The following is a 14,537-nucleotide window of genomic DNA, read 5'->3' as shown; positions in this document are numbered from 1 at the left end:
AGAAAGAGGACTGACTAGTGTGTGTGTGTGTGTGTTTGGGAGTGGGAGTGCAGGGATGGGAGTAGTTCAGGAAAAACGTAAGAGTATTAACTTTAAAGCCGCTGCTGTTACTCTCTACCTCTCTCCCCTCCCTCATCCCATTCTCCAAAAGCTGGAGTTCATAGACACTGTGTAGTCTTTAGATGCTTCTCCTGGGGAGGTATGTCTGGCCTACCTCCAACCCCAACCCCCAACTATTGAAAATCACTGATTTAAAAACACTTGTTTTAAAAAGGACTTTCAGTTCAAAAGAATGCTATGGTCATATGTTAATATTTATGTAGTAAAAATTATGTGCTAATGAGAACAACTCTTCCAGTCATCTATAAATAAATGAAATGCAAATGGAAACTATTGAAATATCCCTATACGTATCTTTGAGAGTGAAAAGAAAAAAGTTCTAATGACACTCTGTGATGGTAAGACTTTGAAAAGATGCGTTTATGAATTCTATTGGTAGCACTGTAAATCAGAACATCTTTCAGAAAGCTACATGTCAATACAAAGCCAAGTCTAAAGATGTTTCTATTCTGACCAATGATCCTACTCACAGGAAAACTTCCTAAGGAGGTTATTCAACAGAAATAAAAGGGACAGAGATAAAAACTATTATTATAGAATCACTTATTAAAACCAAAGCAAATAAACAATCTAAACATCCCGTGAAAGGCCTCTGATGCAGCCTGTACCTTTCTCTATTGTATTGCTCAGCACATTTTAATGATCTGACGACTTGTCCCCCCCCACTAGGTAGTGTGTGCTCCATGAGCAAAGGGGTTGTCTCTGTCTAGATTCTTGGCACATAATAAATGTAGATTGTAGGAACTAAGAGCAGATATCAAATATTTGCAATTTTAAGTAAGAATAACACAATATGTACACTAGAAGTGAAACTGTAATATATATATATTGGAAATGGTGATACAAAAATGAAAACAGTTATATTAGGGTGGAGGAATCACTGGATAACTTTTAAACTGCTTTCAATATTCTTTAACATTGCTGTTTTAGTGCCTCCCAAATAGAAAAGGAGGGAAAATATTTACTGTTCCATACATCAAACGTGACTTCATAGCAGGGATGAAATGGTAACTAGAAAAACTTGAGGAATCATCCCCTAGCTACCAGCCCGCCAAGCGCTCAGTATTCTTTCTTTGTTCAAGGGTAGAGAGACCCCAACTACTCACATATCATAAGTAGCATAATCCTATTTTCAGTAAAAATTTGAAACAAAGGCAGTATGTTTTAAAGAGACAAGGAAAAGTCCTCTAAAGCAATCCCTCCTTTGGCTAGTGAATTTGCTGGTTCCTAACAGCAGGGGGTGCCAGAAGGATCACTATTGTTCCCAGGAGACGGCCAGTCTCAGTCCTGGTCAGAAAACGCTACAGGTTTTCCTCTAACAGGGACCTCCGGGTAAAACTTGCTGTAGAGACTTGAATAAATAAAAATTATATTTTTATTTCCATTGACTTCTAACTGATAGTTACCATGTCCTTGAGTTATAAATGTAGTCAACAAACCCCAGTTGTATTGGCAGTACTAGTGACACTGCCATGAACAGAAAAAACACAGATGTCACAGCACACTACAGTAACATTTATACTCATCACTTAACTTTGAGGCGAGAGACTTCAGCAGTTACTGACAGACCTGCTGCCGTATCTTGGTATTAAATATTAGTAAAACTATGCATATTACTATATCACAGATTGGTTTAATAATTTCAGAAGTATTTAAATGTAATGGAATTCTCTTGTATTCCTGTGGATTTTATTTTCTGCATTCACAAACACTCTTCTGGAGAGGTGCCTGGGTGGCTCAGTAGGTTGAGCATCCTACTCATTTCAGCTCAGGTCATGCACGATCTCATGACTGGAGGGGTTGAGCCCCAAGTTAGGATCTACGAGGATGACAGCACGGAGCCTGCTTGAAGGATTCTCTCTGTCCCTCCATTGCTAGCATGCACACACACACTCTCTCTCTCTCAAAAAAGAAAAAAGAAAAAAAAAAACAAACCCTAAAAAATACTTTTCCGGAAAGGGTTTTTATAGGCTTTGCCAGACTGCCAAAGGCACAGGAGAGTTAACACCTTATCAGTCTAAAGGAGGACAACTGAAAGGAAAACTCAAATTTGATTTGAACAAAATTGGAGAGAAGAAAATAAGTATTTTAAGTCACGAGACAAAAGTAGCTGCAACGCACATTTTTCATTTAGTGTGTAGTCTGTGAAGAGAAAGAGGGAAACTCAGAATTGCTGCTTCACAGGCTCCAAAGTACCCCACCCAGTATGTCCAGAGGCGTGGTTCACAGATATTACGTTCAGAGATCTGCCTAATGCAATTCCCTACTACAAAGCAGTCTGTGTTTAATCTAGGTACGGAGGCATAAAATACATTGCAAATGCTGTCCCCAACATCTCTGCAAGTAGTCACTATAAAGGGACATCCAGATACCTAATAATCATCCATACGATGAGCAAAACCAAAAACTCTAAAAGGCAGAGATGAGATACTGAAATTAGCAACAGGGTCAATACTCACATCCGCACAAAGAGTGACTCTTTGGATGTCAGACCAGGAGATGAATACTTTTCAACCAGGGCCAAAGTACTGAAGCCGAACTTATGAATGGGCTCGTTGGAATCCAGTGGGGGGAAGTCTGTGTCAACCTCCCCATCATCCTCAGCGATATGCAGGCAGTAGGCACTGACATTGTCACTGAAAGGAAAACCAAAACAGTGAGTGAATACCAGGGTGAAGGAGGGACAAGGAGATAAGAGGCTATAGTATACAGCAGGCAAACTGGGGCACTGCTCTTCTTTTACCCGAAAGCCTGGTGAAGCAGTAAGATTACCCTAAATCCTACTTCATTTGATAAAGAGAAAACATGGGAGTACAAAGGGGGAGAAAAGCAATGTGAAAGGAGGTCCTTTCTACTAATCTATTCTTCCAACAAATAGTTACTGAGCACCTGTTATAGATAAGACACAGAACTTAGTCCCTTAAATCAAAGATGATATTTAGTATCAGTCCTCAAGGAAGCTTATGGTATAGCGGGGGCGGGGGGGAAGTACTACGTTAGTTAAATATAAGTATAAATAAAATACACACAGCAAGTGTGATTCCACTGATCCACTGATTCCAAATACCAAAGACACTTAACAGAGTAAAAGCAAATAACCTGATTTATCCTGATGCAGATAAACGGCTCTCTCCATTGCTTCTAGACCTTTCTCCTATTCCTACAATGTCCAGTCTATACTCCCAGATTCCAGCCTTGCCCATTTTAGAGTCAACACACATTTCCTTCTCTTTCTTGGGCGGAGAAGTAAAAAGTTGATTTGCTGTAAAGGGGTGGGAAACTACCAACATAAAGACAATTTAAAACTTAAAAATCAATTAGAAGCACTTTAAAACACCTTGCTCCAAAGTTAAACTGTGAAACTGCTTATCTGCTAACATTCAGAAACATGATCCTAATAGTTCACAAGGCAGTAGGGTTTTAAATTGTGCAGCTTAAATTTGGAATTTTAATTATATGATTGATGCTTAAATTAATTAATTGCAAAGTGTATGCTAATTGTTTAATTGGTTGCTTGATCTATATAGATCATTTTTTGAATTAAATGAGTTGATTTACAAAGTTTATTGATTGGATGTGACAATGAATTATTTCACTGACTACCTGATTTGCAATTTTCCCAATTAATTCACAAATCTTTAACTGCAACTCTAGTTATTGAGAGAGAGCCTACTTCAGGTGATCTATACTCAGTCTGTCATGACTAAGAGATATTTATTATATAAAACAGGTAATAAGGACAGATTAAAATTAATGGGAACTGTAAATTTGCTAAATGGATGGATAACAAGAAAGTAATCTGGCTATGTTTGTCACTATAAATTTCATGTATTTGCAACGCTGTTAAGAAATTTAAAATTCATCTCTGAATGATGTGGGAAACTTATGGATCTTTGCAAGAGGTTGCTAACCACAAACACTAGACGCCTATAGGAGAAGAAAGTCTGTTAGATAAGAAAAATGTCATGGTATAGTAGCTAAGAGCTTTGTGTCCAGAAAGACCTGAGTTTAAAACCTAAGCTCCAGTGCTCATGGACTATGTGATTTCAGAAAATAAGCTTCGCTTCCTTGAGTTTCAGTTTCTATTTCTTCTTCTTCTTTTTTTTTTTTTTTTAACTTGAGAGAGAGAGAGAGAGAGAGAGAGAGAGAGCGCACAAGTGGGGGACAGGGGCAGAGAGAGAGAATCCCAAGCAGGCTCCACATTCAGTGCAAAGCCCGACGCAGGACTTGATCGCATAACCCTGGGATCATGACCTGAGCTGAAATCAAGAGTTGAATGCTCAACCGACTGAGCCACCAAGGCGCCCCTTAGTTTCTGCTTCTATAAAAAGACAAGAACCTAACTCAGAGGTAATTGTGAAGATTAGATAACATATGTAGAGCCTACCATATAACAGAGGTAAAAAAAGAAATGGTAACTATGGGACGGTATAGTATGGTAGCTATATAATGAAGTCAGATGGAAAATAACTTCTACAGTTACATCAGTCCTTAAAGAGAAATTGTGGATGCATATTAGTGCCAACAAAACAACAACGAAACTAAGCGACACGTTCTGGAGTTAACATGTCCACTGTGCTCCAGCCTTGGGGCCACTGAGCCTCCAGGGTTTTATGAACAGGGCAGACACTGATGAAGCAGGCAATGGACAGCACACATTATTTATTGCCATGTAAATCGTCCTGAGGAATGTCTGTGATTCCCCAGCACCACAGAGGTTTCAAGGGCAAATAATAAGCCTATTGATCAAAGCAGAAAGCCAAACATTGGTATCAGAAGAATTCTGTTTTGATTGTCATGGGGTGCCCCCAAATCCCCTTCAAAACGAGCTCAACAAATGTCACAGGCTAAGATCTGAGGGCCAAAAGACTCACTGCTGCGTGTTACTATTCTCCTCAGTTTCTAAAAACAAAGTGTGAAATCATTTCTTCATTCAAGAAACTCACAAAGTACTGACCCTGCACTGTAGCCTGCTCTGCACGCTGGGAACACAGCAAAGAAAAGAAAGAATGATTTCCCCTATATTATACAAGACTAATGGGAGTCTTTTCTGAGTCATGAATAAAATTCAGCAGCAAACAGTACTCCAACCCTTTCGACCCCTTAACTGAACATCTGAGGGGAAAATGACTAAAACTCCACATTCTATTCAGGGACACAGTGGTTCCTTTGTGCCTTTGCAAAGGAATCATTAACAAAAAAGCTACCAAGGTATTTTGACTCCTAAAACCTCTTCAGGATTCCAACTTAGTACTAGAGCAATAGCCATTAGTATCATTAGCAACACTGACTGCTCTGTGGCAGACACTGTGCATAGTAGTACAGACAGATACTAAGCTCCCTGAATCTCCCCACCAACTCTCAGAGTCATTTCTTATGATTTCTGTTTTCCAAATCGGAAAAGGGAGGCTCGATGCGGTCAAATGGTTTGCTCCAGATTAAATAGTGTGTAAGCGACAGACTTGAGATTCAAACCCAGGCGGTTAAGAGCACTTACCCTTGACGCCCACCTATCCCTCTGCCAATTCCATGGTGTGTCTAGACTCGCCAAGGCCCTTGGGAGCCCCTGTTCCTATGCAAATGCCACGCGCTTTGAAAAGAAGGAGGAAAATGAGAAGCTTACAAAAAATGGGAAGCTTAGAAAGATTTATTTCAACTCCTCACTTTTACAGATGGGGAATAGATGGGTAGAAATGGGGAAGAACATGCCCACGACGATCCAGTTAAAAGGGGCAAAGCTGGTTCTGAAGAACTCAGGTCTCCTCACTGCCATTCTATTACTCTTTGATCAAATCAGAAACAGGTGGCATTTTGAAATAGGGAGAGAAAATGGGGGAAGCTGTGGTCTATGACTCAAGAATCCCCCAAATACAGACATCTGGAACTGATAAAACAATGAAAACAGGGATGCCTCCTCCTTATGACCTAGTATGGTAGAATAAAGAGTGGTTTTGCAGTCAGATCTGCTTTGAATGCTAACTCAACCACTAACCAGCCATGTGACCAAATCTCTCTGAGCTGCTCCATTTTCTTATCTATAAAAAGCTTTCCCTGACTTCTCTAGGAGAATCATTTGATCCTCTAGGAGAATCCAAGCGATTCTCCTCTGTGGTCTTTCAGAACTTGATTAATACTTCTGCATATAGTTATCACATCTTTTTCTTATTTACTGTTCTGTGTTCTCCTAAAAAGCAGGGATCATTCCATCGTCTCTGCATCCTCACTGAGGAGGAAGATGGCTGGCACTTAACAAATATTTGTTGAATGAATGAATATATGAATGTATAGACTGAATCGCTCTACCCATGAAAAAAACATAAAGGGTATTATTAATGATGTGTGTGCTAATGAGGAGAAGTAATAAGCTTTTCTTTTTCTTTTTCTTGCTTGTCACGTTGATATCTGTTAACCAAATGGGGCTTTCTAGGCAATGCACATGTGCCAGAGATTGCAAACCAAGACAAAAGGAGAAGTCCCAGGAAGAGGTGAGGATCAAAGAGGCATTTTTACGGTTCATCAAGATACGAGTACTGGCACCTCACTTTTTTTATGGAGAAAAAACACTGAGAAATTATTACGACTATGTAAAAATGTTTAATTATATGCATGTAAAAAGACTAGAAGGAAAGGTCCCAAAAAGTTTACAAAGGTTATGTTTACAATTGAGCAATGAGCACTTTTTTCCTGTACCTTCCAGATGTCCCAGATGTCCCTTCCAGATGACTAAGTATAACTTTCATTTTCTTTTCTTTTAAAAAAAAAAAATTTTTTTTTTTAACATTTATTTATTTTTGAGACAGAGAGAGACAGAGCATGAACAGGGGAGGGTCAGAGAGAGGGAGACACAGAATCGAGACAGGCTCCAGTCTCTGAGCTGTCAGCACAGAGCCCGACGCGGGGCTCGAACTCACAGATCGCGAGATCATGACTTGAGCCGAAGTTGGCCGCCCAACCGACTAAGCCACCCAGGTGCCCCACATTTTCTTTTCTTTATAAAATACTTATTTTTTGATAAGGGTAATGCATGATTAGAAACATGGAACAATTTAGAAATACAGAACAGTACAAAGGTTGGGAAATCTCTCACCCCACTGTAGAATCACCTGTTCTAGAGACTCAGCATCTCCTGCCTCACCCACATCCCCTGATTCCTAAGTGGTCATTTTCTCTATCGAGTCCTGGAATTTATGGAGAAAATAACCATACATACCTGCTGCATAAGGATCTCATAAGGATTATGAGTTAATTAACTGTACAGTAGCTGGCATGAAGAAAGATTCTCATTTTGTCAAAATTTCTTCTATCACTCTTAAGCTTTTGATCACACAGAAGCAGAATTAACAGAAGCATGGGGGACAGCATGAGATAGAGAACACTAAAAGTCCTATTTGTGAGTCACTATCAGGGATTGAGTAATGATAAAAGACTAATAGCCACCAGTTTGTTCTCTGTATTTAAGAGTCTTATTTTTTTGTCTCTTTTATCTTTTTCATTTGCTTTCTTAAATCCCACATATGAATGAGATCATATGGTATTTGTCTTTCTCTGACTTATTTCACTTAGTTATACCCTCTAGATCCATCCATGTTGTTGCAAGTGGCAAGATTTCATTCTTTTTTTTTTTTTTTTTGGCTGAGTATTTTTCCATTTATATATATGTATACATGTGTCTATATCACATATATATCACATTACATCTTCTTTATCCACTCATCTATTGAAGAAAACGTGGGTTGTTTTGTATCTTGGTTATGGTAAATAATGTTGCAATAAAAACATAGGTGTCTTAAAAAGACATAGGTGTCTAAAAAAAGAGGCTTAATTTTAGAATTGGGTTAGCGTGGAAAAAGCAGGCCCTTCCAGGGACAATGATATTTGTGAGAAGACTGGAAGTTAGAACGGTGAATGGATGCAAAATGAAGCCTGTTGCCAAAAAGAGATCCTTCTGGAGGATGGACAGATCTCTTTCTCTCTCTCTCTCGCTCTCACATACATACACACACACACTCCGTCATTAAATGTACTCATTAACGCTTTGGAGATTTTATATTTATACAAATAAATGTATGTATAAACATATATCTAAATCTCCAAAGCGTTAATGAGTACAATTAATTGAATTTCACTTATTCATGTTTTCACAAATAAGGCTAACAAAATTTTGCATTAGAAAAATTTATTTCATTTAATTGTTGATCAATATTCATTTCACATTCAAAGGCCAGTTTGGCTTTTATGAAGAGACAAAAGCCTGTAGTCCATATATAGATGGTATTTAATTCATATATGAAAATTCAGGAGCATTCCAGGAAGCATCCTAGATTTCTCCCAAATGTGATCTGACATGTTCAATTTGCTCATAAAAATTCACTTTTATCTTCAAAACATGCAAAATGTACTTAAGCATGATGGCTGGACAGATGAAATTTTGGGGGGGGGGGTTTGGATGAAAAATAAAAAGAGCACATGATTCTGCAATGTCCAGAACTCTTATTACTTGGGTCTTGCTATTTATTTTGATGACAGAATCATTATAAACAGTGCATCAGACATTATCAAGAGAAAAAAGGCCCTGAGGATTGCAGCTCAGAAGTTTATCTCTTTGAAGTCAGAGAAAAGACTTTTAAGACTGTCAAGATTTCCTCTTCTCCAAAATAAACTCCATAAATATAAAGTGAAAATTGATAAATAACATTTTAAGGTTTGTCAAGCCACAACCACATCACACAAGAATAGTTAAGTCTAAATTTTCTGGCAAAGAAGTTCTAAGGAGAAAATGCCCACTAATTTCCAAATGAAAGCAAGACCTTCTTAGTGTTTCATCTGAGCTCCTTTTTTAGATAGTTCCTATTGCTATGTCTTCAAGTTCATTGATTTTTTCCTTTTGCGGTGTCTAATCTGCTCTTAAACTCATGCAGTATAGTTTCCATTTCAGATACTATACTTTTCATCTCTAGAAGTTCCATCTAGGTTTTCTTAAATATCTTCTATTTCTTTCCTCATCATGTTCATGTTTCCCTGTATTATCTTGAACATATGGAACATGTTTATAATAGCTATTTTAACATCCTTGTTTGCTAGTTCTATCATTCTGGCATTTCTGGGAAGTCCTCTTTTCATATTGTTCTGAACCGGACATTTTTAAAACAAATTCACTTGGCAAAATTCTAAGTTTCAGAAACTCGTTCATTCTATTACAAACTGACCCTGAAAAGGTCCAGTAGGATCTTTCCGAAACACAACATGATACTGTCACTTCCCTGTTTAAAACCTTTTGCAACCTTTCAAATAAAAACAAAAGAGACCATTAATAGTACCTGCGTTCCATAAAGCCTTCCAGTATATTTTGCCCTGCTTTCAACTCAATCTCCTGACATTTCAGAACACACACGTTAAGCTCCATTCACACCACGTACTTGCAGTATCCTAATCAGGTCCTAGCATATATACATGCTAGCTCCTGTTACTATTCATGCCGGCCTCTCAGCCCAGGGGCTCTCTATTCCTAGTCTATCCAGGTCATCTTTTGAGATTTAGCTCAAGTATCCATTCTACTGGGAAGACTTCCCTAACATTCCTCTCACCCTTACTCAACCCAAGCCTCCAACTTCCAGCAGAATTAGAAGAGCCCTTTTCTATGTCCTCACAGCATTCTATTATGTCTACTATTATAGCAAGTCTCAATGACAATGGAGCTAAAATTCTGTAATTTGGTGTCTGTCTCATACATTAGCCTAAATCTTGAGGCCATAAGCTTTATTTTATGACTGATTATATCCCCAGTGCCTAGTATAGTACCTGGGATGGTGCAGACAACATCTAAATGCTTGCTGAGTGAATGACTGCAAGAATAAAAAGATGGATGGATGGATGGACGGATGGATGGATGGATGGATGGATGGGAGGGAGGAAAATCTCAAATGCCTATGTCTCCGGATGCTATCAGGAAAAGAAATTCATTGCTTTGTATAACATAGTCATTAAGAGCAAGAGAAATGGGGTCAAACCTGGGTTCAAATCCTGACTCTGCCACTTACTAAATACATGATCTTGGGCATTACCTTAAATTCCTGATTCTCAGCTTCTCTATTGTTATCTAAGAGTTACAGAGGTATTATAAGGAAGAAGATAATATATGTAAAATGCTTAGCTTGGGTCATGACACAAAGCAGGCATTCCAATGTGTTCATATCTACCCATTCATTACCTAGTAAGTGTGAGGACTCTGGCTCTTGGGAAATGTTGACAATGAGCAATATTTCTGTGCAGCTCAATGAAGACAGTGTTTGTAAACAGTATTCCCAAACCTTCATCTATCACTTAAATATCTGACCAGGTTGAGACAATCTAACTCGGTGTTTTTTGATGAATAAAGGTTTGTATACCGTCAGAAGCTTGTCTAAGCAGACATGTGGAGAAGGGCTTCTTCCCTGGCAATGGCATGGGTGGTAAGTTTAGTCTACATCTCTGAATCTGAATGTTCCTATGTTCTCTCATCCATTCCACAAATCACTTATTGAGTACTTGCTATTTGCTAAGCATTGTGTTAGGGACTAAGGAAAACAAAACAATAAAATAGACAATGTCCAGCCTCCAAACTTATAACTATCCTACTGCTTACAAGACTTCTTCATCACATGGACAACTCTCAAGTCATCTCAGCCTTCATTTCATCCTAAACCAAACTCTTCCTTCACCTCTATTTCTTCTCTAGGACACCCTATTTCAGCACCACCATCTACCTAGTTTTTCAATGTCCAGTCTTAGGCCCTTCTCTTTCTTCACTTACGCATCCAGTTAATCTCTCTATGCATAGGACTCCTAAATTCACATTCCTAGCTCATAGTTCTCTCTCTCTTCTAAACTTCAAACATGCAAGTATAAACAACTATTTGAAAACTTCTCTTAGGTATAGCAAAGTCATCTCGAAAAGAAGACAAAACTCGTGCTGCTCCTCCCACTCCCCGACACACATCAAAAACCGAATTAACACCCAGTCTTCCAAAGCCCCCTAATTCAGTGAGCAGCACAATACATCAAGTTGTGCAAGTCAGAAATCTAGGGAGTCACCTTTGGTACCTCTCCTCTCCCATACTTCTCATATCTAATTCATCCCTAAGTCCTATGAATTTCACCTCTTAAATATTTCCAGAATCTGTCCTCTTCCCTCAATCTCCACTGTGGACCCTGCCCATCTTTCAATCTCATCCATCCTATTTTCTCTTCCCTATTTTGTGTTCCAGCCATGCTGGCCTTTGTTAGTCCTCTGCCACAGTGTCACCGCTTCCTCCTGCCAGTGTCACTGCCATGCAGTTCCATCTGCCAGGAACCTCCCCCTGCCAAATACCTCTGGTATCACTTTCTCAGGGAATTTCTCCCTGACTCCCAAGGCCAGGCTCTCATAAATGGCATTCCTTTCCTTCAGATTACTCAACTCAGTTTTTATGCAAACATTATTTGGCTTAATTATTTGATATAATTATTTGAATTATTTGCCCATTTCTCTCACTATATTGTTGAATTCATGAAAGAGAGACCATGTCTGGCTCTACTCACCATTGTATATACCCAGCAAAATGCATGGTATATAACAAACAATAAATATTTATTGAATGTATTAATGAATACAAATGTGAGTGAAACGAGCCAGTTACAAAGTGCTCTTACAATTGATAATTTCTTCTTCCCCATCAAACTGCACATTTTTTGAGTGCAGCGATCACATTTCTCTTGTTCTTCATTTTATCCTCAATACCTAAGGCCTGAAACTCCATCATAAATATTTGCTGAATGAAGGAATAACAAAGAACTGAAGGCTTCAAGATTAAGCTGGATATCAAGAGGAGAAGAGTGAGAAAGGCATTTCTGATTGAAGAAACAGCAAAAGCAGACAGGGTATCAGTGTCAAGAAGCTGCCAGTTAAAGAATGTGATCTGTAGGATGCATGGGATCACAGCTGAGGGTCAGAATGGGAAGGGCCTCTCTGAGGCTGTATTATCTAGGTAAGTGCCTCTCGATGATGACTCTAAGGAATATAAATTAGAAGCAGCAACCTACAAACGGGAGGAGAGCAGACAGAAGTGGTCATGTAGATGCAAAAATGGGGAAATATAAAGAATTCAAATTGCAAAGTTGTCAGAAAACATAATGGAAGGTCAAATATTCTTATATGCTTACATAAGCCCACAAGGGCACCACTGTATCACAGCATAGTGCATTTCTCTGAATCATTAGGAAAGAGCTAAGTTATACTACTGTTGCTGAACTACTACCAGTATTGGTTGTCGCAGTAGCTGGCTGTAGTTACAGTATTTGACAGCAACAGAAATAAACATTTCCTGAGCACTTGCCATGTATTTTCTCATTTTATTTTCCTAACTACCCTGTTAAGAAGCTTTTATCCTCATTTTCCACACAAGATAACTAGAGTACATAGGACTGAAGTAATCAATCCATCCAAGACCATGCTGATGATAAGTGTTAATGCCAGAATTCAAACACAGACTACAGCTTTGGATCCCACGATGTTATACTCTGATTAAGAAGACGGGGAAAGGGGCGCCTGGGTGGCTCAGTCGGTTAAGCGTCCGACTTCGGCTCAGGTCACGATCTCGCGGTTCGTGAGTTCAAGCCCCGCGTCAGGCTCTGTGCTGACAGCTCGGAGCCTGGAGCCTGTTTCAGATTCTGTGTCTCCCTCTCTCTCTCTGACCCTCCCCCGTTCATGCTCTGTCTCCCTCTGTCTCAAAAATAAATAAATGTTAAAAAAAAAAAAAAGAAGACGGGGAAATATTAACCCATTTTAGAGAATCTCTATGAAAAATTATTAAAATAAAGTGTGACAATGAATGAAATAAACTTCAATGATCGATCTACAAAACCCCAGTTTCCCAAGGGCTCTGAGAAGCTGAGGGTATGTCAGAATGAAGCAAACCCAGTGAACTCCATTTTATGGCTACACCGCGTCTTGGTATACTCTACAGCTGCACTCTCCAACATGTAGCTAGCAAGCACTTGAACTATGGCTAGTCTGAACTGACTGTATATAGCAAAGAAACACTGAATTTTTAAAACTTATGACCAAAAAGAACATTAAAAATCTCCTTAATTTTGTCAATAACATGTTGAAATAATAATATTTTAGATACAATGGGTTAAAGAAAATATAACCCATGAAAATTATAAAAATTACTTAAATTATAATAATTATTAGGGAAATAAATTTCACCCATCTTTTGGAAACTTTTAAAAATGTGGTTATTAGAAAATTTCAAATTGTAAATATGGCTCACATTTGCAGCTTGCTTTATGTATTTTTTCTAGCTCTATTGAGATATAACTGAAATATAACATCGTGAAAGTTTATTCCTGGTAATCAATTTGTAAAATACGTGTATTTGATACACTTATGTATTATAAAACAATTACCACCAAGTAGGGTTAGTTAGCTAACACCTCCAACACATCACATAGTTACCATTTCTTTTTTGTGATAAGAATACTATTGGTCTACTCTCTTAGCAATTTTCAAGTATATAAAATAGTATTATTAACTATAATTGCAATGCTGTACATTAGATCTCCAACGCTTATTCATTTTCTAACTGGAAGTTTGTAGTTTTTGACCAGTATTTCCCACCCTTCCCCCATCCCCCAGTCTGTGGTAACCACCATTCTAATCTCTGTTTCTGTGAGTTCAGTTTTAGAGTCCATATATATGTGACATCATGCGGTATTTGTCTTTCTCTGATCTATCTCTTTCAGCATTAACACTCTCAAGGTCAATCCATGTTGTTGCAGACGGCAGGATTTCTTTATCTTATCTTTTCATCCATAGACAGACATTCAGGTTGCTTCCATATCTTAACTATTGTGAACAGTGTTGCAATGAACAAGGGAGTGTAGATATCTCTTCAAGATCCCAGAAAGGGAATTACTAGAGCACATGGTAGTTCTAGTTTTCATTTTTTGAGGATCCTCCATATTGCTTTCCATTGTGGCTGCACCTCTTCACATTGCTAGCAACAGTGCACAAGGGTTTTCTTTTCTCCACATCCTCGCCAACACTTGTTATATCTGGTCTTTTTGATGATAGCCATTCTAACAGGTGTGAGGTGATTGCATTATATTTCTTTTGGACAGCACTGCTCTATTGCCAGACACTTCCACTCACTGAGCAACGCAATAATCTCAAAGGTATACTACTCCAGCTTCTGGACTATCGCAAAACTCTTCAGGCTTTTAGTAGCTCACCTGTCAGTAGCTGATAAAGAGCAACAGTAAATAAGAGACCAGTGAAATATGTTGAATGTTAAAGGGACAGCTGAACAGAAGAAGGCAAAGAACAGCCATTCTTGTGTACCATAGAGTCAGAACATATGACTACAGTCTCTGCACAAAATTGGGGCTAGTCAAAATTA

The 14,537-nt window shown here is 38.5% G+C and overlaps 1 protein-coding gene across 8 annotated transcripts in view; it reads right to left on the bottom strand.

The window, feature by feature from the left end:
• MAPKAP1 (MAPK associated protein 1) overlaps positions 1-14,537 on the bottom strand; it is a 244,954-nt gene that overhangs the window by 108,878 nt on the left and 121,539 nt on the right. For all 8 annotated transcript variants that reach the window (XM_058694114.1, XM_058694118.1, XM_058694110.1 and 5 more), the window contains one exon: positions 2,580-2,756. In XM_058694114.1, the coding sequence (XP_058550097.1) occupies positions 2,580-2,756 (177 nt within the window). The remainder of the gene's footprint in view (positions 1-2,579; positions 2,757-14,537) is intronic.

Source organism: Neofelis nebulosa, chromosome 12 (genome assembly GCF_028018385.1).
Source record: "Neofelis nebulosa isolate mNeoNeb1 chromosome 12, mNeoNeb1.pri, whole genome shotgun sequence".
In the NCBI taxonomy this organism is placed as follows: Eukaryota; Metazoa; Chordata; class Mammalia; order Carnivora; family Felidae; genus Neofelis; species Neofelis nebulosa.
This window is presented reverse-complemented; position numbering and strand designations above follow the sequence as displayed.